Here is a 25657-nt window from a genome sequence, read left to right on the forward strand (position 1 = left end):
CTGTATTGCCCCACCAGATGTGCGCAAGCATGTTCTGCTTGAAAGGAGAAATATTTGCCTTGTTTGGTGCATCTTTCTGTAGCAGGCAATTGTGCCAAATTCTGTTAGGGGCTGCACTTTTCATTGAAATTTTGTTTTTTAAGCTGGTAATCTAACATCTGAAACTCTGCTTCAAAGGCAGCAGGTGTCTGAGGTTTTCCAAGCTGCCAAACCAAACTCGTTTTCTAGAGCAATCTGTTTTGCCTTGTTCAACTGCATGACATTACTGAAGAACTTCGGCTGTTCTCACCACGCTGGGTTTTCCCTTCTCATCAACTACCATAGAATGGAATGGAATGGAATGGAATGGAATGGAATGGAATGGAATGGAATGGAATGGAATGGAATGGAATAGAATAGAATAGAATAGAATAGAATAGAATAGAATAGAATAGAATAGAATAGACCAGACCAGGTTGGAAGAGACCTTCAAGATCATTGCATCCAACCTATCATCCAACACCACGCAACCAACTAAACCATGCAACCAACTAAACCAATGCAACCTTAGATTTGGGTGAGCACCAGCATCTTCTCTGGCATGTATCTTGCACATAGACCCTCATTTTCCCAGAGGTACAGCCAGCCAGTCTTGCTTTTCAGTCCTTGGAACCTTGAGACCTGCTGCCTCAAGATGTCTTAGCTCCTGAAGTTCAGCCCTCCCCACTGCCTTGCATTTACTTTATGTATCATTCACTCAAAATTATAGTGAAGATCCAGCATCCAAGCTTTTCAAGGCTTTAGACAATCATCATTTAGGCAGGCAAATCCTAGTTAAAAACACAGAAAGTTCATCTTCTGTTTCTCCCAACTTTCTCTAAGTCCCAGCAGTCTGGGACAAAATCAGAAATTCTGCAGAAGAGTTCTGGAACTCGGAAGGAGGATAAATGTAGATGGACATATGCTATATGTTAAAAAAACAAAAAAGGCAGAGGCATGAGTGGATAAGTAATTTTCTGAAAGCCATGACCCTACAAACATGCCATACAAATCCTAGTGTAGCTGATTTTCTGCTCTTTTCGGCAGCTACATTCCCCAGTTTACTTCTGCAGCTGGTTCTTTCAGTACGTTGTATTTCCAGCATCTGACTTCAAATACCAACGCTGTAAAAGCTGGTCTTTAAATTATGACAGTTGTCAGGTGTAAAGTGGCAGCTCCTTTTAGTTCTGCAGTAGTTCAGAGTCCTATTGGTGCTGTGAAATTACTTTCTCACCCTTCTCAGTAAGTATATTTATTAGTTGTTTATACCTCTCTATAAAGACTAAATTTTCTTCAGGGTTTCATTCCAAAAAGCCTCCCACAATTAGTGATCCAAAAGGACACTGAAGAGTGAAATATTCTCCTTTTACAATACCCTTTATCCTTTGTATGTATTGTGGGGTTAGTTTATGGGTGATACCCAAACATTGCAGTATTTTCCTGGACCTCGTACAGAATGTGTGTTTTGTGGCAGTGGCTGTTGTATTATACTACTGACAAAAGTAAGGCAGGCTTCCCCGCTGCCTTTGATGAATTCTGCTTAGGTAGTTGCTACAAAACATAGGGTCCTCTGTGAATGGTTTGGTCATTCACATACCAAATGTCTCAGCATTACTAGAGTACCTGTTATACCACACTCAGCAAAATGTTATTCAGGTCTTTGTCTCTGTACTCTCAAGTACTGATGTTTTGTATTCCTTTCCTTACCATACTTGGCATCTCAGTAGAGTGATCTTTCTCTTCTGCATGCTCTGTTGAGAAGAGATGAGCTTCTGTTGTGTTTCTTCCCTTTATCTACATGGAATTGTGGTATTTCAGGCCTCCTTCTTTTGTGTGTGGCTTTATGGAGAGTTTGAACTGCTCTGTGGAGGTAGAAGGTTTATTTGTGAGAGAGAAAAGGCAAGTTAGCAGGTAAGAACAGGAGAAGCGGGAAAGCACGTGAAGATCACACCGGATCAGTGTGTTACCTCTTCTTCCTTGGATGTTTGTTGTGTCAAATCTTCACCTAGCTGCTGAAGCCCAAAATCAGTCACTACTGGCAGTCCTGTACTAGCTGACATCTTTGTACATTACCTGTGCAGTAGCAGAGGAATGGATGCTGCTTCCCCTCATCAGCACGCTGCTGCCCATGCCAGCTGCTGCTGGCCCCTGCCTGCTTCTGCAGTGACATTTTACTTGTCACCCTCTTTTTTTCTGTAGGCCAAAAGGTTTGCCCCAGATGAGAAGTGAAGTAGTGTGACCATACTGAAGGACCACATGATCTTGTCCACTTGGCTTGCTAATGTTCCTCTTTCTGTTATTTTGAGCTTTATCAAGTGTGTAGCTATTTGGAGCAAGGGCCATGTCTGTCAGACCCGTGTTGTCTGGAAGTATAGTAGCCTGTTTAAAGAGCCTCTCAAGTGAGAAATAATCAGCATTTAAAAAGAAGGATCCCTTAGTCTGGTAGATCATCATATACACAAGAATGCACGTGCTAGCAATATTTTCTGTGTTAATGACTTGCTGGATTAGATACGATGATTCTCTGCTCTTTTACTGAAGAGTATCTCTTAAGGAAGATCCATGGAATAAATTAGTAAGGGCATTAAATAAATATGTCACCCTGCTTCAGATAGGCTGAATAAAGGCATACTAAGATACAGTGCATACAGTTCTAACACAATTACATCATTTGTCATTATTAAGAGAAAGAACTTCCAGGTAGATTTTTGTCTATTAGCTGGTTTACTTTACTTCACACCTTCCTACTTAGGGAAAGCCAGACAAATTGCAGTTCTAAATTAATTCTTCCTGCCTTTTCAAAAGCTTCATGTAGCAGTTGCTGTAGATATTTTGGGAGAAAGGAATGAAGCAAACAGTATTTGCAAAGCACAGGCAGAAGTAAAATAGACAATAGCCCTAACTTCTCAGCTGCATGTTTTCCTTCGCTTCCTTTCCCCCTCCTGTGTAGACAAACAGAATCACTGAAAATAAGGGAAACATCTTCAGAATCATACATAATTCCATGTTGATTCCAGCTCTGAAGAACTGGATTTTATAGTCATAGTGCAAGAAAATAGGAACAGGCAACTTCTTCACAGGGTGTTAGAGGCCAGGATTAGCAGCAGTATGTGTGATATGACTGCGGTGTCATTTTCCCTCCTAGTTAAGATTCAGCAGTGTACCTGTTAGATACGACTTTTCAGCTGCCACAGGAAAAATCCTGGCTATAATAAGGTAACCACTTCTCCCCTGCAAGCAAATTTTGCAATAATGAAAAAAGAGAAGATGGCTATGTTTGCACAATGATTTTGAAATTATTTCAATATGTGCATCTACATATGACACAACCAGTATATATTTGTATATGTAAATGTGTCTAATACATAAAACTGTCTGCAGTACATCCACTTCAGTTATCATCTGCTTTGCTTTAAGAAAAAACAAGAAATATTTTTTATTTCTTCTGTGATGACCCTCTCAGGAAATCAATGCTTAAATCATGGAGAGCTAAAGGAATTGCTGTCTTAGGATGTCTTCATATTGCTCTGCTGTGGTGCCACTTGTACATGGCCTTCGAGGGCAAATCTCCTCATGCTTGCTGATACTAGCCACAAGCAAGAACTGTGTCCATATGAACACACAGACACCTAATATCCAGTGGATGGCTGGGTTAAATTACAGACTGGTACTTACTGTTCAGTAATTTCTTTTTGCCCATTTGTTGTCTCACTCACATCTGCTGATAAATCTTGTTCTGAAACCTTGACTCTTTTTGGATTCAGCTGGAAGGCAAGATTTAGTTTTTCAAGTTCACAAGCAAAAGCTGGCTGTAAAGACTTGTACTTTCAACGAGGACAAATTGTCAGGTTTTGAGGGTTGGACTTGTCAGACTTACTTTTTAAGTACATCATTTTGCAGGCAGAATTTAAGCATTGAATAATTCAGTAAAATCTGAAAAGCAGCCTTTATATTTGTATTTCTTGTCTTCTCTTGACAATGAAGTGTTTCATTATTGCACATTCTTACCTGAAGAATTTAATTGCAATGTCTCACCTTATAAATGTAAATCAGATTCTGGGTAACAAAGTTGTGAGCAAATGGGAAAGCCTTTTTCCATAAAAGCTTCCTGTGATTAATGCAAATGCCCTGACACTGACCTATGCACTGGCTGCCAGCCACCTGCTAGAAGAGCAAGTGGCATGTGGTACACAAGATACAAACACCACTGATGGAAAAAGAGCTCAACAGCTAGCCATTTGAGTCTTTAACTGGGGAGAGTGATCCACAGCAGTACTTGCTGCTGAAATGCTTTCTTTAGAGAATGCAGGGTTTTTAGCAAGACCAGGGACATCATTGTCCTCCCTGTAGTCAGCACTGGTGAGCTGCACCTTGACTACTGGGTTCTATTTTGGGATCCTCACAACAAGGACATTGAGGTTCTGGAGGGGTTCCAGAGAAGGGCGATAAAGATGGTAAAGCTTGTGAGGAGCAGCTGTGGGAAATGGGATTGTTTGGCCTGGAGAAAAGGAGACTGAAGGGAGACCTGCTCACTCTCCCTGAGAGGAGGTTGGAACTGGGTGGGGGTCATTTTTTTCTCACAAGGAACAAGTGATAGGACGAGAGGAAATAGCCTCAAGTTGTGCCAGATGAGGTTTAGGACTTCAGGAAAAATTTCTTCCTCGGAAGAGTTGTCAAGACTTGGAACAGGCTGCTCAGGGCAGTGGTGGAGTCCCCATCCCTGGAGGAATATAAAAGCTGTGTAGATGTGTTGCTGAGGGACATGGTTCAGTGGTGCCCTGGCAGTGCTGGGTTAACAGTTAGGCTTGGTAAAGGTCACTTCCAACAAAAACAATGCTGTGATTCAGAGGGTTAATGAGTGTCCGTGTGTAAATACCAGCACAGTCCTCCTACTGAGGCAGGATATGTTTATAGACATGAATTTGTTCAGCAACTGTAAATGGAGGTCTATTTGTTTTGTCTGAAATGCATGGGAAAGGTGTGATCATAATGTCAGAAATTCAAAGCTGATGGTTTAAAAAAAAAAACTGAAGTTTCAAAGTTCATCTTAAAATGTGGCAGCTTCACCTCTGAAAGGGAACAGCAGAGCAGCGAGCAGGCAGCCCAACACAGGCAGCCAGCACAGCACTGGGGGCCTTGCTCTCACTCAACACGCCTGCAGCTTGCTAAGGAAGCAGCTTCATGCACACATCTATGATTTTATTGGATCCAATTCAAAATACAGCAGTAGATAAATCACCTGTTGGTGACAGCAAACCACAGCTTGGACCTTTCTCCTACAAAGCCATCTGCTGAATATGATTGACTGCGAAGTCACGTACTCAGCCCCATCTACCTCCCCAGTTGGGGGAGAAAAAAAAGTGCAATTCAGGTTTCAGCATTTTTGTAATCCCTCTGAGCCTCCCATTAAATTTGCTGTACTGTGTGGGAAAGGATTAAAGATTCTTTGGGCTCCAGAACACAGTATAGAAAAATTAAGTACTACAGCATGGTTTGTGGGAAGGCAGCAACTAAAGTGTGTAGCCTGGCACATACTCCAGAGCAGCGCATTCCTTTTGATAAGTGACACTTGTTGACAGCTTAGAACTTCTGTTGGTAACACATACCATGGTTATGTATAGTCTTTGTTTGAAATATTCTGGAGGCAACATATTTCTTAAGTAATTGGAAAAATAATCAGAGTTGTTCATATGCTGTTACTAACTTAGTTCAGAGTCCCAAAAGGGAGAAGTATTTGCTGGCAAAGCAAACTTCTGTTCCTTTAAGAATGGCTTGTAAATGCTCCCTTTTAATAAAGATTTCAAGATAAAAATCACTGCATTGCAAGTTTCAGACAAGGCATAGAGGAGAAATTTTCATTTAAGAGCCACCATGGTGTTTTTTCCCCTCAATAATGGTAAATGAAAAATGCTGAAAAAAAATCTTGCCATTAGTGTTTCCTGCTCTGAGAGGCTGATCTGCTGTCAGGCTTAATTTTTGCAGTGTTAAGTTCTACTAAATGTATCGAGCCTGATGTAATTAAGCATCTAGCTTTTTTTGTCCCAATTCCTTAAGTAGATGAATTTTATGTGTGTGAAAAGGACACAGAGCTACTGTGTACCCAGGAGGACAAAGTAGGGGCAAGAAAAGGTAAGGCAGATATTAAAAATTTAGACCCACAATGTATACTTTTCAAATGAAAATTGTCGTCTGCTTACATTACCCTGCTTGCATGAGAATTCTTCCTTCCACATCTCAGCTGTTGAGCAAAGATCTATGTGTGACTACCACCACATCTGACCACAGTTTCCCAGTGCTACGATGCAGACTAGAAAGTTCTAAAAAGCAAGAGGAATTACAGTGTCAATGTCCATGTTTTGTCATTGTTCACTCCCTTGTTGCTTTAGAAAGCACAAAGATGAGGTGTGAATTCCAGCTCACATCAACAGGCCGGTTCCAATGCATGTAAAATGTTACTGCTGAACTTAATGTGGAACTGTTTTCACCCTTTGTAAGGCAAATTAAATCAGGGATCCGGAGGAACTGGAAAATGTACCAGATCATGTAGTTTATAGTATTATAAATGCTTACGGAAAGAAGAATGTCACCCTTGGGGCAGAGTGTCCGGAAACTGCCCAGCGGAAAAGGACCTGGGGGTATTGGTCAACAGCCAGCTGAGTATGAGCCAACAGTGTGCCCAGGTGGCAAAGACAGCAAATGGCATCCTGGCTTGGATCAGAAATAGTGTGGCGAGCAGAACTAGGGAAGTGATTATGTCCCTGCACCCAGCCCTGGTGAGGCTGCACCTCAAGATGGGTTCAGTTTTGGGCTCCTCACTACAAGAACTACATTGAGGTGCTGTTGCAGGGCTAAGAGAAGGACAAGAAAGCTGATGTCTAGAAGAAGTCTAGAGAGAAGTCTAGAGAGCAAGTCCTGTGAGGAGCAGCTGTGGGAACTGGGGTTGTTTGGCATAAAGAAAAGGAGGCTGAAGGGAGACCTTCTCATTCTCTTACAACTGTCTGAAAGGAGGGTGGAGCTAGGTGGTTTGGTCCCTTCTCTGAAGTAGCAAGTGACAGGATGAGAGGAAATGGCTTGAAGTTGCACCAGGGGAGGTTTAAGTGGGACATTAGGAACAATTTTCTCCCTAAAAGGGTTGTCAAGCCCTGGTACAGACTACCCAGGGCAGTGGTTTAATCATCATCCCTGGAGTGATATAAAATCTGTGGTGCTGAGGGAGGTAGTTTAGCAGTGGATTTGGTAGTGTTGGGTTAATGGTTGATGATCTTAAAGGTCTTTTGCAATTAAACAATTCTATGATTCCGTGATTATAAAAAAAGCTTAATGTATGGGCTGGGCGGTTCCTGAGACTTGTTTCAACACTTTTGTGGAGCTGAAATGGTAATCTCTCTGCTTTCCAGTTTCAGCTGATATTTTGGTTTGATTTCAGGTTACCATTGGCCAAATGTATTCCACAGAGAAATTGGTTATTGAGAGTCCAGGAAATACATAGCTCTGAGAAGACTGCTCCTGATGCAACACTGGACCATCTTCAGTACCCTACAGTGCCACATACAGATGCATAAACTTTCTGCACACGTCTGAGCTTTTCTGTTCAACATGAGAAACGCCTGAGAGACTGTTTTTGGCAACCAAAGTACTATTTTGTAATAGTTCACATGTTCTGAAATATATTCCTGTGATTTGTAATAGCATGTAAGATAGTCTTGAAATCTGTGTGCTTGCATGTCCTGTGATGGAATAGTCCCTGCCCAAGTTTGACAATAAAACTTCATTAAACTACCTGTAACCAGATAAATTATTCTGCTGCTGACCTTATCGCTCACTGAGCATGGGATATGTGTTGGATTTTTAGTCACTCACCCAGTGACTCAGTTCATATTGATCCTGTTTCATTTAAAAATATATAGCACCTGAATTAGATAACTAAATACAGAGCTCCTTTAACATACTAAAACCAGAGATGAACAGTTTTCACTTCCTAGACCTTGATACTTAGAAATACCATGAGCTGCATTCTGTGGTTTCCTTAAAGAGCATCCCTTGACATTTCAGGAGTGACATAAAAATTTCACTAGTTCTTCATTTCCAAGAGTTAATAACCAGTCTCATCCTACCTTATACAATTATCAGATCAGAAAAGCAGAATGGAAGACTTAAATCACTGAGGCTGGAGAAGTTTAAAATGAGCTTTAAAATGTACTTTCACCATCAAGTCCTCTTCTAAATCCGTTGAGGTGCACCTCACGGTTAGCAGAAAGCACCACACTGCTTCAAGCAGGATTTCCTTTCTTCACAAAGCACTTGGATTTTGCAGGAGAAAAAGAACCTGACGACAACAGTAACTCAAATGCTGTAAGTCAGGAATTGGCAGCAAGGTTTGCCTAGCAAAAGTGGGAACGCTCAGTGTTCCACTTCATCAGTTTATTGGTTCCAGTTTCTTGGTTATTATTAAAACTGTTGAATAATTAACACTTTTAAGGCAATATGTTAAAAAAAAAGGCAAGCAGAAATTTACATCAGGTTCTGTTCAAGTCACTGCTGTGCTTGAATTTATTTCCTATTAGAAATCTGCAGAGAAGAGTTGCAAAACTTTTTAATGGCATATAGGGGGGAAAAGGCTTTTTTTAACCACATATAGAAGCAAAGCTTTCTCTTCTATGGAATTTTTTTTTCCAGGAGATTGTTGTGGGGTTTTTAAGAGAAATACAAACTCAACATTAGTTCCACAACCCTGCGGCACCGAAAAAAACCCTCCCTTACTTTTTCTTGCTTTCTCCTTGTTTTGAACTTCAGTTGTTTAGTGTTGTCTGTGCAGAGGAAAGACAGTGCCTGATTTGGAACAAACTCCCATTCCTCACTACCATTTAAAACATACTTTATCATTATACAGTGAGACTAGAAAGTATCGTGATGCATTCCACTGACAATATAGTGCACAAAATAAGATACTCTGCCTACCTAAGACAACAAATACAGTTTCTACCCTCACCATCAAATAAAAGGCAAACACAGTAATAATTCTCCTCTCATTATGTGTTTAAGTATTACAATGTGAACTGCTTTTAGTGAAGATTCTATTAAAGTGTATTTTTCATAGAGAAAATTCTTTAGGTTCTGAATTTTTAATCTCTACACTCACGAGTGAATAATTAAGTTAATGGTGAAGGTGTAGAGGAAGAAATGTTCAGTTATTGTTCAGGCTTCCAGTCAACTCAGTGAAATGTTACACCTCTTCTAGATGACAGGGGCATGGAAGGACTGCCAGTTTATACTCTAAGGCACTTGGTCCCTAAAGCAGTACATGCAAAATCCTTGTTTAAAACAGCCTCATTACTGGAGCAAGCACTGCATACCATTTCAAAGTCTGAGAATGCATGCTAGGAGACAAAATAAACAGCCTTAGAAAGAGCATAACCCTAATTTATAAAGAGGGACAGCTCCATCAGTCACAATTTCACTATTTAAATCAGTTTTCTTCATGTTTACAAAAAAGAGAGTTTATTTTCAAGTAAAGGCCCTTTCAATGCATTATCATTTCCTCCTTGATAGGAGTTCCATGGTAGAGTTAGATAATGGATTGACTCAGTGATCAACCAAAATCATTCTGTAATTCTGTGATTCTGTGATGTGTTGTCCCTGACGGAGGCAGCAAGCCACAGAGCTGGCACTGTGCTGCAGCCTCAGAGCCACTGTGCTCTTACGGCCGCACCTTCTGTGCTCCACCAGTTCTGTTTACGTTGCAATACTCATTAAAGCTCTCTCTTGGCACGCTGTCAGAAGCTTTGTTGGATTTTGTCAAAGCAACGTAAACAGCGGGAATGGTTAAAAACACAAAGGAATGATCCCGTGACTTGTGTACAATGTCCACTATTATCAAAAGTATATCCTTTCTCCTTAGAACAGAAGGGAGCTCAATAGATACCTTTACTAAAGCTGCAATGTCTTAGCAAAACAAGCTGGCTTTTGTATTGAAAATGTTTGTCTGTTCCTGATCTCAACATTTTAGCAAACTATTAACCTCAGCAGTATGCACCAAAACTGGAATGTTTACATATAGTGAAGTTTGTCATGACTTCCACAGCATAAATTTGGAAACAGCACACTGGACAAAAAAAAAAAGAAAAAAGAAAGAATGATTTGTTTAATATTAGTAAGTGTTTAAAGAACAGCATAGTAACTGTTTAAAGGATGGGCCTTTCTGTGGTGTGTTACAGCTTCTCAGGAGGTTTTACTGCAAATTGAAAGCTTCATTTTGAAATGCCCTGATCTTCCAGGGGAGCAGCTGCCCTGGAGGAAAGCAACCCAAGAGTGCAGCATCCAAACACTTTACATACCATGCTGAAATAGGCCATGAAGAATTTTAGCTTACTACTCACACTTGTAGAAAGGTTTTTCTAGAGAAAACCTCTTCAAATTTCTGGGCATTAAAAGCATTACTTTCACCTAACTCTAACAGCAGCAGGTAGAAGAATAATTTGATGGAGAAGCACCAGCCCTTCCACTTGCCTCCTGTAATGTAACATAAATGCATCTCTCCAGCAGGGACCATACGTACACGTCAACAGAGCCATGAAAGAGCTGGGCACTGGCAGTTTTCCTGAGTTTTCCATAATGATCTACAGTGAAATCCTGGCATTATTCAAGTCAGGACTATACCGATCGTTTTGTTCCACGGTTCTTCACACAGGCATAATTATTTCATACTCTTAGGGATGTTGGTCTCAGTGACCTTTACAAAACAAGGAAGGTGTGTAGCTCATTTCCTGACAGTTTACATTCTTGCTTTTTCTCTGGTATTCTAGAATATTAGAATAGTGCAGAAGCCCTTAATGTGGAAGCAGGAATGAAGAGAGAGCAGCAAATAATTCTTCCAATACTGTGTATTTGCTACAAGTCTAAGAGGAAAAAGACCAGAACTCTCCAAACTGTTTCACACACACATGCATCTTCAAAGGATTTTTCAGCTTACAGAGGAAATTGAATACCATCAGTGTTGCATAAGATACTTCTTTCCCTACCGCTCACCTTTTTCAGTCTTGAGCCCAGTATCTAAAGCTTTACAAGAGGGGGAAGCGACTGTAGGCAGCGTACTTAAATGACTTAACTACTCTTCTATATTCAGGGTAAAAGAACTATGGAGACCTGTGAAGAATGTCCAGGCTTTCTAGTGAAAGAATACAGCCCATAAATATTTATGCCACTCTTTGGCAGTATGCTAATCCCAGGCAAGTAATTTTCCCTCTCTTAAAAAGAATCATGAAAAACAATTAAGGTGATTTAATTACTGCCGCACCTAGACAGCAGATTCTGAACTTCTGACAGACGAACATTCATCACAGTGCCATGTTATCCTAATCCCCCCCCAACAAGGCTCTGAACAGAATAGACAATTAAATCTCCATTATTTTCCCTACCTTCCTGCCGTACTGTGGGCTGGATCCAAATCCCAGTGAAGCCAAGGGGAACAGCAGCCAGGCCTTTCAAGTACTGACTGGCTTTAAATAAAACAGAAGTAGTTTGCATGCAAGTTTGTGGTTCTTCGTGACACCAAATTTAGCCTCGCAGCCCTTTTCTGAATCACTTAAATCTAAATGGAAGTGACAAAAATTGCTTAAAAAAGATTTAACTTTGATGTTCTCCACAGCTACCCACTATAGTTTCAATTACTAAACTTTTTTGGTTTATATGCACCCATGAAACCATTTGGCAGCTACCATCTCCGCTAAACCCTTAATCCATGGGGATGAAAAAACCCTGGAATCTGCATAAAATGGAAGTCTTCAGAGCTGGAGGCTTTCTGACAGTGCTAACAAACTTTCATCATTTCTTATTTCTTGAAATAGGAGAGGGAGGGTGTGAGTACCTCCTCCTAAAGTTATGCTCTGACTCTATAAAACACTGCTTCAACAGTCATGCAACCCAATGAGCCAAATGCTTCACTTAACTCTTCCCTCTGTTGGGCCTTTGGATTTTATAGAATTAGAATTACTTCACTTGGAATATTACAGAGCAGTGACAGAGTCCTCACCCCTGGAGAAATTTAAAGGCCATGTAGATGAGGTGTTGAGGCACATGGATTAGTAGTGAGTACTGAGTTAACAGTGATGATATTAAAGGTCTCTGGCAACCAAAAATGATTCTGATTCTGTGATTAATACATTGAGAATAAAGTTGCAATGATAGCATATATCTCAACCTACAACCACAAGCAGCAGCCTTGTCTTTTGCTGATGTGGGCTTGCTAACACTCAGCACTGTCAGTTAAGAAATGGGTATGTTTCATTCTTGTCTGAGGGAGGTTCCCCCTTTTCTTTCACAGAAGTAATAGATAGCAGCACTTTTACTGGTTTTCCAAGCACAAAAACATGCTTTAATTAACACAATTTGCAGGATTGGGCCCAAATTTTCTGAAGGACTCAAAAGCATTTTACTGTTCAGTCTCAGCAAATTTTTGCACCTTAAATTTCAGATCACAGGGCTGAAGAGAACACAGACGTCTGATTTTCTGGATGTCACTGTTTTACATCCACAGTTCACAGCACACCACAGAACGTTTCACAGAATCCCAGCATGATGGGGGTTGGAAGGGACCTCTTGAGACCATCTAGTACAATTCCCTGCTAAAGTAGTGAGCCAGAGCAAGTTGCCCAGGATCACAATATCCACATGCATTTGGAATCTCCAGAGGAGACTCCACAACTTCCCTGTGCAGCTCATTCCAGTGCTCTCTCACCCCTCTAGCCCTCTACTAATAAGCACAGCTAGCTGAGATTCCGCAAGGGACAAGCTCCACAACTCCGCCCTGACACATCCATCAGAATACAGCTACTCCTTTAAACTGCTTAAGAAATCCCTCCCCTCCATTATGAGGGCAAAGTTTCCTTCTTCTCTGAAACAATTCATAAATAAAACCCAGAATATGGAAAGAGCTCCAGAAGCCCCAAATACTACACTGTACTTAAATGAAGCAACACTCAGCGCTGGTAGAATCACAAATCAGCTTAAATCAGTTTTTCATTTAACCTCAAGTATCTGAAAGCTAATTCATACTACATTATCCCACATAATATCCTCATTATAGTTTTAAAACAAACTTGTGTAAGGAAGCAGACTTCCCTACTCTCCTTCAAAACCTTTCCTGCTTTAAGCGAGAGTTTGTGTGTAGCTTGGAAAACAAAAACTTAAGGTTTTACTTTGTGAACTTTTTACTCTGCATTTTCAAAGCAATTGGCACTAGTCTGACAGCAAGGTGGTTTCTGAAGAGCAATTTTTTTTAAGGTGGTCATAACAGTCTTCAAGGTCTTCAGAGGAAATGAAGGCCTGAGAACTCAGAGTATGCTCTGGTTTAAAAAGGGAAACCATCTTTCAAGGCTTTGCGGAAGACCGTACATCCATGTAAGAACATTTCCGGCATTCTGACCATGTCTTGTCATCCAAAAAAATTAACCTGAATTTTGAAATATTGCATCAGAAGAAAAACAAGTCAAATCTGCAGAAGAACCATGGGAAAACTTGCCCAAACTCTGGCTGTTTTCCACCCCTGCTAATAGATCTCCCTCACGTCACTGCTCTGCACAAGGTGCTGGTTACAATCTGATGCTGTCATGGACTTTGAGGGTGATCTGCCCCATGGCTGTGGCAGGACGATGGTCACTTTCAGCTGCATTTCCAGCTACAGCCCAAAATGCTGCTTGCAGATGGTGAACACCACTGCTCACCGTGAGGCCCATCAACATAGGCGTATCAGAGTAGGGGCACAACTAGACTGCAAAGTTAAGAGCATCACATTTTGCTCTATACAAAATAGAAGGGTAATGGTGAGCTTTTTGACTTTTTAAAGCTTTTTTTATTCTTACAAACTCATTTGTATTGGCACTTTCTGCTTCGTTTCAGGACTTGGGACATCAACAGTAACCTCCAGGCCTGCAATGCAATAGTGAAGACTGGAAATCATGTCAAGTCCATCCATGTGCACAACGAACCCTTTTCCCAGCACGATACACTGAACAAAAGGTAGCAAAAAAAGCCAAATAAATTATAAATACTTGAGAAATGTGATGCAACATGTAAGAGAAGGAGAGCTGAACTAAGGCACTTGTTTTCATTCCTTACTGAGGACAGCCACTCTGTACCACATTGCCACTCCTTGGTGAGAAGTTTGTCCATATAGATTAGTCCTCGCTCCCCACATTAAGGAATACTGAACTCTGGGTGAGACAGGCACCAGCTTTGACTTCACAGTGTGAAGGTGGGTGGCACCAAAGTTCTCCTGATCGACCTTAAACTCCTTTAACTCTTCCTTCATGCTGGTTGCAGAATTGTCAGTTGTGTGAAAAGAAGTCACCAGTCTATTTTAAGAAAAAGCATTTTTGCACAAGTCTCTGTTGGCAGATCCAAGCCTGGGAAAGGCAGGAAGCGGTATGGAAGTGTGCTGAACAACAAAAACCAGAGCAGCCCAGTCCAGCCCCAGATCCAGCCCCAAAACAGGCTGCCTTCCTGCTGTTCAGAGCCATCACTGGCATGGGTGGGGTGGGCGCACAAGTCTGTCCCAAGTCTGAGAGACGTTGACAGCAGTGCATCGTATCATGACAGTTCACTGAACTAAAAAATAATAACAAACCAAGACAAAGCGAACAATTGATGCCACAGCCCTGAACGTGAGAAGGGAAAACTGGGATCCTAAGTTCAATATGCGGCAAACAGAGTTTTTACACAAGTTCCTTGTGCATCTCTCACTGATGAGGCAAGTGAAGTCAAGCCCAAACCAAGACCTCAAAATTCACTTCAAGAGGGAAAAAGCAAAGCCCACACTACTCAGTCTCCTGCTCTCCAAAACCAAACGGAAACCAGTTCCACAAGCCACAGCAATGTGAGTCTACACACATCCACCTTTTACTAGTGAGCCCAAAGCAACCACTTAAATTCCACCAGATCTGGGGTAGTCCCCGGGACAGGTGCCTTGGCCCTCCGATCAACGGACAGCGGGTTGCACGGCTAAGCGGCCGGCTCCTGGCTGGCATCAGTATCGAGGTGCAGCAGGGCTCGGCAGGGCGGACACAGGGCCGATCGCGAGTAAGCCGCAGCACCTCAGGGTGTAGTTGCGGCCACCATTGTTGTCCCAGGACTCTCCGTGCGGGCTCCTGTAGCGGATGGCGAAGTGAAGGGCCGAGCCTTCCCTCAGGCTCGGCGGGACGCACAGGCTGAAGCCGTAACGCTCGGCCGGAGGGTCACCCGCAGCCACCGGAGTCGGGGGCAGGGGCACTGCCGGGACGTCTACGAAGGAATGCCACTCGTTGAAGGTATACCGCACAGTCACCTCCTTGGGGCCGGGGCACCCGAGCACCTGCACCGTGCCCCGCACATCGGTGGGGGCCGAAGGCCGCCCCAAGCGCTCCAGGCAGACGCGCTGCCGCCGCAGGCGCTCGGCGCTGGGTTCCCCGCTGTCGGGGAACTCGGGCAGCAGGCAGAGGGCGGGCGGCACTGGAGAGTCCTGGCCCGGCGGCCGGTCGCGCTCCTCGGCGGGCGGACTCTGCAAGCGGGACAGCGCCGCGGGGGGCACCTGTGGCTCCTCGACCTCGCTGAAGTGCTTGACGCTAGCGAGGCTCAAGCCCAGCGAGTCGGCGAACTGCACCCGCTTCTTGCACTTGCTGCAGCAGCCTTCGCCCGCCGCTGCTTCCTCCTCCTCCTCTTCCTCCTCCTCCTCCTCCCCCTCCTCCCGCCGCTCGCCGGGGCCGGGGGCCGGCGGCCCCCCGCCTTGCCGCGGCTCCGGCAGCACTGACCGTTCCCTCGCCACCTCCCGCCCGGCGTCGCGGGACAGCGTCGGGGCTGAGACGCGGAGCCTCCGCTCCTCTGCTGCCAGCTCCTGCCGTGGCCGTGCGGGGCTCGCCATGGCCGGGCGCCCCACTGGGCCCGTCCCGGCCGCCCCTATGGCGGTAGCGGACGGGCCGGCACCGCTTTATCCAGCGGCCCCACCACAGGCCCCGGACGGGGGGCGAGTCCCCTCCCGCCCCTCAGCGCCTGGGCCGGAGCCTCCCCGCAGGGCTGGGGCGACCGAGGGCGGGGGCGGGACCTCCCAGAACGGGCAATACGGAACCAGGGACGGGTGGCCCCGCACGTCCTCCCGCCCGCAGCCCGGCAGCCGTTACCAGGGCGAGGTAAAGAGAGCTGCGAGCAACGCTGTCAGGATTACGGGCTTTGGGGAAGAGATGGGGAGAAAAGAGGAGCAACCACAGAGTGTGCTTCTCCACCCGCCCGCCACCACCGCAAAGTCGGGCCGAGGGCAGACCCGGCAAAGTCATGGAGCAGGCTTCATCGTTATTATAATTAATTGTAATCATCTTCATCAGTATTAAGTTTCTATCGCAGATACCCCAAAGGAGAAGCCCAGAGGGTGAGGATGAAGCTGAATGTCGTCCAGCACCACGCTGGCATCACCGCCGTGCCTCTGGGGCAAGTACGACCAGGTCCTGCCCCGTGTGCCGTGATGGTCGTCAAACGCCTATCTCCTGCAGCACAGAGATAACTCCCACACACCCCGGATTTTATGTTTGAACTGCTTTCCACGCATCCTAACCACAGAGAAATGCTTTGAGACTTGAGCTGGAGGGCAAACCCCTAAAGGTAAAAGGAACACCAAAATCATTCACTATTTAAAGTGTGATCTATTGTATAAGAAAACCTTTTAAACCATACTTTTTTCTGCCCACACTTGGTACCAGTAGTACTCTGCTTGTGGAAAATCAAGCCCAAAGGCTCAGGAGGCACATATGTGTGCCCAGGTACATACTGTGAAGGTCCAACTGTCTTCAAAGTTTTCACTTAAAAACAAACAGAAAACCAAGGAGGAAAAAGCCAGCATTTTAAGCAAGCAAAGAGAAGTAGAATCTCCCCCAGTTTTATTTTCTCAACATGATGTGTCATAAGCAGCATCCTTATGAGACCCTTTTATTAGTGAGATCTATATCAGAGTTTTCCAAATTTAAGTCGCTCCTTTGCGTGTACCACTGCTGTTGTCTGGAGGTACCCAGGGCTGCAAAATTACCACATTATTGTGGAAGAGACACAAAAAAGCATGTAACAGTACTTTCTGAAGCAGTACACTTGCAGTATGCATTTATCAGGGGTTTTGTGTATGTTTTGCATAGTTTGTTTTATTTTTAGCTTCAGTTTGGCTGCCAAAAAGCAGGCTCTCAACATGAGTGCATACAGTGCAGTCCAGCTGAGCTTTCAGGCTGGGTCTCACAGGGAAATAAAGCATCAGAAGCATCACTGAGCAGATTCCTCCACCCAGCTCCCACTTGGCTCCAACCACTTTTCAGGGAGTTGTGGGTATCAAGGAGGTCTCCTTTCAGCCTCCTTTTCTCCAAGCTAAACAATCCCAATTCCTTCAGCAGCTCATCACAAGACTTGTTCTGTAGCACCTTCACTAGCTTTGTTGCCCGTCTCCGGACATGCTCCAGTAATTCAATGTCCTCCTAGTGAAAGCCCCCAAACTGAACACATCATTTGAATTGTGGTCCCTCCATTACCCAGTACAGAGGTATAATTGCTTCCCTGATCCTGCTGGCCAAAAAAGGAATAAAAGGCACTGGCTGTGCTAATGGAAAACATGACGAACAGCAGTTTGCTGTCAACTGCTCATCACCACCGCTCTGCTGTGAGCTGCCACATTCAGCCAGCTTGTAAATTATATATGTTGAAGATTCTTGATATAAAATACAGTATTACTACCATATTTTCTTGGATGTAATATCTATCTTGTGGTGAGGAAAAACAGAAATGAAGAAACCAGCTCTTCCTTCCTCATGTGGTGTTTATCCCACCAACACATGCTTTCCTAGCTTGCCAAATCATTAACAAATGTTTCAAGCAGCAAAGGGAAAAATCGTGCCATTTGCTGATAAGGCAAAACCATTTGGACTATGAGAAATTACAGAGGAACATGAAAGGTTCAAGCCAAATAAGGGACAGCATAAAATGAAACTTACTGTAAATATTGATAAAAGTTAAGTAATATATCAGCAATTAATATACATTTCTTATTTATCCCACAACTTGGGAGCCAGGCCTGTGCAAAGGAGTGCATCTCACAGAAATTAAGCAAAAGTAGAAATCTGCAGGAAACTAATTAAAATCAGGCAATTAAGAAGACACAAAAGGAAGTCAGATTTTCAGTGGCAATCTATTGCTACAGAAAGCAAGTAACTGAAATCAGATGAACCTTTACCACAGATGTTCAACTGTGTGACAAAGCATGACAGTGAACATCAGGTAGGGAGGTATTTGGTGTTCTCTCTTAAGTGTTTCAAAATGCACTGTCTTAAAAGAACAAGGCAACAAGGCTCTATGGTTTCTAAGTGAACATTTAAGGACATGTTGAGATAAAGGCAGAGGGACTTCCTAGTAAAGCAGAGACAGCAGATTCACAGTCAGTTGGGTTTTGCATCCTCTGGACTTTGACCAGTTATGTTTAAGGTCATAAACTAAACACAGGATCAACACAGCACCTGCTTACATTTCATCCCTTCCTGTTTCTTAGCTGCCCCACTATCTTCTCCCCATTCTGCATTCAACATACACCTTGCAGGAGCATTTGCAGCTTGAAGTAACTGGAGGATTCTGTTGTATCAACTCAACCTCACAATCCAGAAGCCCGTTCAGATACTGTTTATAACTTCTTTTGACGTACTTTCAATATGAGTTTCAATCCACAGATCCAAACCCAGCACATTTTCTTTTAGTCTAAGAGGAAACTATCCAACTTCTGGATGTGCCCACTTCAGATATGCCAGAACTCTCCAATTCCCCACTTGAGTCTTTTCTAAGAAAATCTCCTGTGACAACAGCTTATTTGAAACCGTGAAGGAGAAATAACTCCTAAAGGCTATGAAACAATTCACAGGAATTTAGAAATATGCAGGAATTATCATACTTCACACAGAAAATTACTAACAGCTTTTCTCAGATTCTAGCAACTTTTGTTCTTTTCAAGGGCTAGGGCTGGGCTGGCCACCAGATGGGTGACAGATGCTCTCTATGAATCTGCTCCCTTCCCAATGGGAAGAGAAAGGGAATAAGGGAGAGAAACTGATGTGTTGTGAAAGCAAACTAAACCAGTTTGACTGGAAATAAGAATAATAGAATGAAATAGGTACAAAGAGATACAAACTAATATGGAACCCAAACCTTTGATGACAATGACATCACTGGTACCACTGATGCTGGGGGCAGGCCCTGGGGAAATCCCAGAGTGGATTAAGAGGCAGATGGGAACAGGATTTAGGAAATGGATTTTGAAACTGGATTCAGGAATTCATGGATCAAGATCAAAGGCAGAATAGAGAGAGTCCTCCTCAGACACTGGCCACTGAAGAGGAGGCCTGGTGATCCCTCAGCTTTGTCCTGAAGATGATGCCCATGACAGGGGGAATCCCTTGTTGGTCAGTTTAGGGTCACCTGCTTCTCCACAGGTGCCACCTCTGATTTCTTGCACCCCAGCATGAGGCATGAGATGTTGCAGTGCCCTTGGTCTGCACAGGAACAAGTCTTAAGCAAGAGCCTTTGTGCACCCCAGCCCCTGGCAGTAACTCTAACCATAAGCATTATCACTGCTAGAAGCAGCCACTGTCTGTGAAAACAGTCAGATCACAGAACAGAATTAGTTGTGTTCTAGCCCACATCAGGACAGTTGTGAACATTCTTGTTGCTTCGGTTTGAAAATCATGGAGTTATTCATCCCAATTTTAAGTCATGTTGCTTGTACGAAAATGACATGAAAGATATTAATAGCCTCCTCAATTATTAGGAAATCCCAAATGCTTCTTACCCCATGGGAAATTGTAGCTGCTCTGTGGTTTTAGTAAGGAAAGGATTTCATTCTGCTATGTTTATTAGGATGGTCAAACACCAAGTGAAAAATTCTGTACTACTCTCCATAAGTTATTCAGCAGTTAGATTATTAGATCTCATTTTCTTCTTTATGCAGAAAAACCAAGCAGCTGTACTCCAAAGAAGGCATTACATCTGCAATGGAAACAGTACTGAAATGGAAACAAGTATTTGGATGTGATTATTTGAATTTCCCAATTTTAGAAACAAAGATTTTAATTTCTTCAGGATGCTCAGCAAGCAAAATCCTTCAGGGCCTTGAGTCTCAGACAATGACTTTTATAGGTGTCTCCTGTATGTTTTGTCTCTCAGCAGACCTGAATCTGACACTCCTTATGGGATGTAGAGATTACTTTAAATATCTGCAAATCTATTTATTCTGTTTCCCTGCATCACAGCAGTGGGTGTATTTCCTGCACTGATGTGAAATACCTTTTCAGTTCCTAGTACGAGTATTGGGCAATAAGGCAAAGCATGTCCTTTCACCTGGATGAAATGCAAACTTCATTGAAGGGGGGAGTAATTGGTTTCAATAGGGCCAAGATTTCTCTGCAGCTGGTTTAAGTCTGAGTCCCTTCTTCGTGACAAGCAAAATGTAATGGTATAAAGGATTATTATATTTTCTTTTCTGTTTTGCAGAAATTGTATGGAAAACATTCCAAGTGCTTGAAGAAACACTCAGTTCAGACTGGAGTTGGCATTAACTGTGACAAAACTCATGTTGCACAAAAACTTCCCATTCCTTAAGGTTCCTGAAGTGTTGCTTGGTTTGTGTGGCCAGATTTGGTTTAATACCTTTGATATTTACAAGGTATTTTAATAAACTTTTCCTGTTCATGTGGCACCCTGAGAATCTTGTGTTGTTTGTCAGATTTTAAATCAGTTAATTATATTATGGTAAAAATCCTCACGTGTACAAGCTGACATCCTAACAGACTTGCTGTTGCAGTTCAACCATTTAAACCAAACAGTCAGTCTTTGAAATAGGAAAGTTCAGACTATCAGTGAGAAAAATGGTTTTGGATTCCCAAAAGGATTCGCAGCACAGTAGCTGAAAAGGGTTTTGTTTTACGGGTTTTGTTTGGTTTAATGTGGACCTCCAGAAAGCTGCAGAACCACCTCTCTTTCAAAGGTTTCTGATGAACACGAGGATCCAGCTTCTCACATGTAAAAATTCTATGTTTCTGTGTCTTTTTTTTATTTAGCAATCTAGGAAAAATATAATTTGGATTCAATTCTTGCCCTGTATTATACTGGAATACTGCTTTGGACCTCAGTGAAGAAGAAGCTCCATCTAATCCAGTCTAGTTTTATGTAAAGAGCATTCTAACCCTCAAACTATTGCTGAGCTGTTAAAATAATCAATTATTTTCTTGCCATCTGTCTTAAATTTCTGGATTTTGCTCCTCCCCTGACACATAGCAGGCTGTCTCTGGAAAACAGAAACCAATGTCTTCTTAAAACTCTGTAAGGAAGCTAATTCAGCCAGAAGACTTGTTTAGCTTTTCACTAGGGACACTCCAACATTCCAAGTGCTTGACATACCCTTCAAAATGACCTCCTAGAAAGTACAGAAAACATAAATGACATCTCTAGACCAGGATTTTCAGTTGTTAGCACATAAATCAGGTATCCCAGACACTAAAACTTTTACCCCTCTGAAGCACTAGAAATGCTTTAGAAATGACAATTGGAAATGAGACATGAAAATGGAAAATGACATGGACTTGTACCCACATTAATTCCGTTCTGTATTTCTGTGTTTAACTTTGTCACAAGAAGCAACATGTGTAGCTCACTCAAAGTCAATAAGTGACATAATCTCATTTGTACTCTCAGGATTGCCCGGCTGCTCAGAAGGACCTTCATGACGTCAGCTGGCAAAAACCCTGTCAGTGTTTAGAATTGTGTTTGACGTGGCATCATGGAATGAGAACCTGACCTCATCAGCTCAGACATCTCTCTGTCTTTTGGGAAAACAGAGTTGTGCAATACCTCCTGTTTTACTAACTCCTGGGAAATGCCAGCCAACTGGGTGAGTCTATGTCAGTCTCATTTATTTTCCTGGAGTTAAAACATGGGAATAGGCTTTCCAAGTACTCTTGCTGTATGAACTTGGTGGTAAAAATTGTTTAGTTGAAGGTGTAGTTTTCCAAACTGATGAAAAATGAATTAACTGAATCCTTTCTCTTTGCAGTTCACAGAATCACAGAATCACCAAGGTTGGAAGAGATCTCAAAGATCATCAAGTCCAACCCGTCACCACAGACCTCATGACTAAACCATGGCACCAAGTGCCACATCCAATCCCCTCTTGAGCACCTCCAGGGATGGTGACTCCACCCCCTCCCTGGGCAGCACATTCCAATGGCGAATGACTCTCAGTGAAGAACTTTCTCCTCATCTCGAGCCTAAACTTCCTCTGGCACAGCTTGAGATTGTGGACTTGAGACTGGAGTTCCCCAGGACTGCCTTAGTTCCAGTTTGTTCTCAATTGCTAAGTCATGATACTAGAGAGAAAACCAGGTACCTGACAGAGTAGATATTGTAAGAGAGAATATTTATCAGATAGAGTATATAGTCTATAAGAGAGAGCATGCTTATCATAGCATTGATCCTTATGACTTATGAACATTGTAACCTCAGTTGATGTACTTATATACCAGCAATTAGGTACCTGTAACACAATGCAACTGCTAAAAGCACAGAAGAAGACTTCAGAGTTGAATTTCAGTCAATAAAGTAGATGATGATGTAGTGGCCTGTACAAAGAGAGATTTGAATGCTAGAATTTGATACTGAATGCTAGTAGTTTTTATAGTAGGGGAATAAAAACAAAAGAAGAAGAGCAGCAGAATTAAGTGCTGGCTTAATTCTCACTGTACCATTCTAACCAGTAAACCTATACTGGAAAACTCTCAAGAGGATTAACAAGAAACAGGACTGCATGGTACAACCTAAGCCTGCAGAAATAAAGGACTGGTACAATAGCTATCATGAACAGTACACAGACAACAATCACTGAAATAGCCATATATGAATGCGGGCAGCCTCAATTCTGCACCACCAGAGGTTAAAAAAAAGACAAGAAAAAAAGAGTTTTCTATTTCACTGACTCTAAATACAATTAAGTCCCACTGTCCCATTGAATTCTGTTCCACAGCTTCAGCACCTTCAGTGGGAAAAGCAGAAAAGAAGCTCTGTCTGGTGGTGTGGTTGATTGTAATCACTTTTAAATTGCATTTAATTACAAATGCATTCTTCTCCAGCAATCAAATGAGAAAATGAAATAACAGGCAAAGGAACACCTGTCACGCAGACTGATCCACCTAACACTTTGAAATCAGCAAGCACTTTAAAATTGGAAAACACTTGAAAAGCAATACCTTCTATCTGAAGCAAACCAGAGCTGAAGTCTAGCATCAGTTCTTCTTATTTTGGCTAGAGCGCTCAGCGCTCACCACCTCAGAAATTTGCCTGGGTGATGGCATAGAAAGTAAGCCAGATGTGATAGGTGACTCGGCTGAAGCAGTTGGCAGCATAGCATTACTAGATGCTTTGTGCAAGGAGCAGCAGTATGATTTAGTCTTTTAGGCTAGAAATCATTTGCATCAATGTCAGGATCTTTCCTGCATTCTTTGCAATTTGAAGCAAATAAAGTCCAAGTCCTCCAGCCATGTCAGTAAAATGTCATCATGGCATTAAAGCCTTACCAAAGGATATGATCATGATTCATATCATAATGAATTGGGATGGCAACCTTAATAAAGCTCTTTTAGGCTCTTCATTCCCAGTACCAGCTTGGCAGAACTCAGGGCAGTTCTATTTTGGAGCCATCTGCAGATAATACATAGTTCACATTATCGCACAGTAAATATTTAAGTTTAGCTAAATATGTTTCCTTTGCTGGTATCTGGGCTACTAATCTGCTCCAACTCTGCTTCTGTCTCCATTTTCATATCCAACTAAAACAAAAAGACAAATCCCACATGTCTCCGATTTCTTTTCACTCCCAAACTGACGAGACATTTAAAGGCTGCTACTTCCGTGACTCACTGCATCATTGCTAATGTCTCTATAACACGATAGACTGTAAATGTAGCTGAATAGTGCCAAAACTGAGTCGTTTCTCTTTTTACTTGGAGAAGCAGAAGGCCTCAACTTGCTTCAGTTGGAAAATATTTCAAGAAGACATGCTGAAAGGAGTTCAAAACAATTCAGCTGAAAGAAGACTCTTTGTTTTCAAACTGCCATGATAGATCTAAAGCAAGGGATTGTCCCCCTGTAATCTACACTGGTAAGGCCACATTTTGAATGCTATGTTCAGTTTTGGGGCTCTCACTACAAGGAGGACAATATGCTGCTGGAGCACATCCAGAGAAGGGCAACAAAGCTGGTGAAGGGTCTGGCAAACAGGGCTTGTGAGGAGCAACTGAGGGAACTGGGGTTGTTTAGCCTGAAGGAGACTGGGAGGAAACCTTCTTATTGTCCACAACTCCCTGAAGGAAGGTTGGAGAAAGGTGGGGGGTGGTCTGTTCGCTGAAGTGATAGGACAAGAGGAATGGCCTTCAGTGGCACCAGGGGAGGTTTAGGTTGGATATTAGAAGAAATGTCTTCACTGAAAAGGGGAAACAATTAACTAATTAAGCAATGGATTCATTTTCACTCTGAATATTGAATGGATTCAGGTCTTTGAGGTAATTTAACTGCTATTTCAAGAGCAATTTTCTCTCCTTCCTAGTTTTCCTTTTTTTAACCCATTTTCTTGAATATTGCTCTTCATTTCATTTTAGATGCTGTCGTGAAGAAAAAATGAAGAAAAAGAGGGATTTCTTACTGCTTCTACAAGCAGAATGCATCCATTCTCCAACAGAAATCCCTTCCTTCTCAAAGAACAAAAGCTTTATCTTAGCCAAGTGCAAACGCTTTTAACTGTGAAGCCTGTCTTACTTTCAGATGGGAAGATTAATATCTAACATTCCATGTATCTTTCCTGCCATATGTTCAGGGGGTGTCTTATCCTTATGGTTTACAACCAAATCCATGTAGTCATCATTTCTTGATTAACGCTACAGAACAGGATGATCCATAAAGTGTTGGCACTGAACTTGCAACAAGATGCAAGTCACTTCCTTTATCCTGCAGTAGATGAAAGCAGCGAGGTGGTGAGTCTGCAGTACGTTTTGCAGAGAGCAATGGAAAAAGGCAACAGTGTTTCCTTCTCTCATTATGGGAGAAGGAGGAGGAGGAGACATACTCATGACCCATGGAAGGTCCAGGTGAGTGTGGAATCACTCTCGGGAATATTTCCCAGAAGATGAAGAAGTAGCCAGAGGAACATGATCCTGGGCAACTTGCTCTAGGTGACCTGGCTTTAGGAAGGGGGGTTGGACTAGATGATCTCCAGAGGTCCCTTTCAACCTCCACAATTCACATTTTGTGAAGTGTGAATGGGAAACAGATTCCTGATTTTTTCTCAAACCCCAAAGGACATCTTGTAAGAGTGTATCTGCCTCGTATTAGTCATCATGTGGACAGCAATGATACTTGAGAGAAGGATCACTATACCGAGCCCGGGCAAAATCTGACCCTTAGGTGGCAAGTGGAGCTGAAGGCCCTGCCTCTTGTCCTGTCGCAGAGCACCACTGCTTGCCTCCTTTTCTTCAGCTATCGAACAGCATTGAGAAGATTCCCCTCTCAGTCTGCCCTTCTCCAGGCTAAACAGCCCCGGGTCTCTCAGCTGTTCCTCGGA

At 42.8% G+C, this 25657-nt stretch overlaps 2 protein-coding genes across 3 annotated transcripts in view; one reads left to right on the plus strand and one right to left on the minus strand.

The window, feature by feature from the left end:
• The window catches only part of LYRM4 (LYR motif containing 4), an 82973-nt gene extending 75169 nt beyond the window's left edge, over positions 1–7804 (plus strand). For both annotated transcript variants that reach the window (XR_010990422.1, XM_068163007.1), the window contains one exon: positions 7445–7804. Coding sequence is in view for 1 of the 2 variants with exons in the window: in XM_068163007.1 (XP_068019108.1) it covers positions 7445–7507 (63 nt within the window). In the remaining variant the exon portion in view is untranslated. The remainder of the gene's footprint in view (positions 1–7444) is intronic.
• A 6037-nt stretch (positions 7805–13841) lies between these two features.
• Positions 13842–16059, minus strand: PPP1R3G (protein phosphatase 1 regulatory subunit 3G). Its single transcript, XM_068163006.1, has one exon. The coding sequence runs from the start codon at positions 15905–15907 to the stop codon at positions 15038–15040; it is 870 nt and encodes a 289-aa protein (XP_068019107.1). The 5' UTR covers positions 15908–16059; the 3' UTR covers positions 13842–15037.
• Between the last annotated feature and the right edge of the window lie 9598 nt (positions 16060–25657).

Source organism: Melanerpes formicivorus, unplaced genomic scaffold, assembly GCF_026170545.1.
Source record: "Melanerpes formicivorus ecotype bairdi unplaced genomic scaffold, bMelFor1.0.p_v2 SCAF_69, whole genome shotgun sequence".
NCBI lineage: Eukaryota > Metazoa > Chordata > Aves > Piciformes > Picidae > Melanerpes > Melanerpes formicivorus.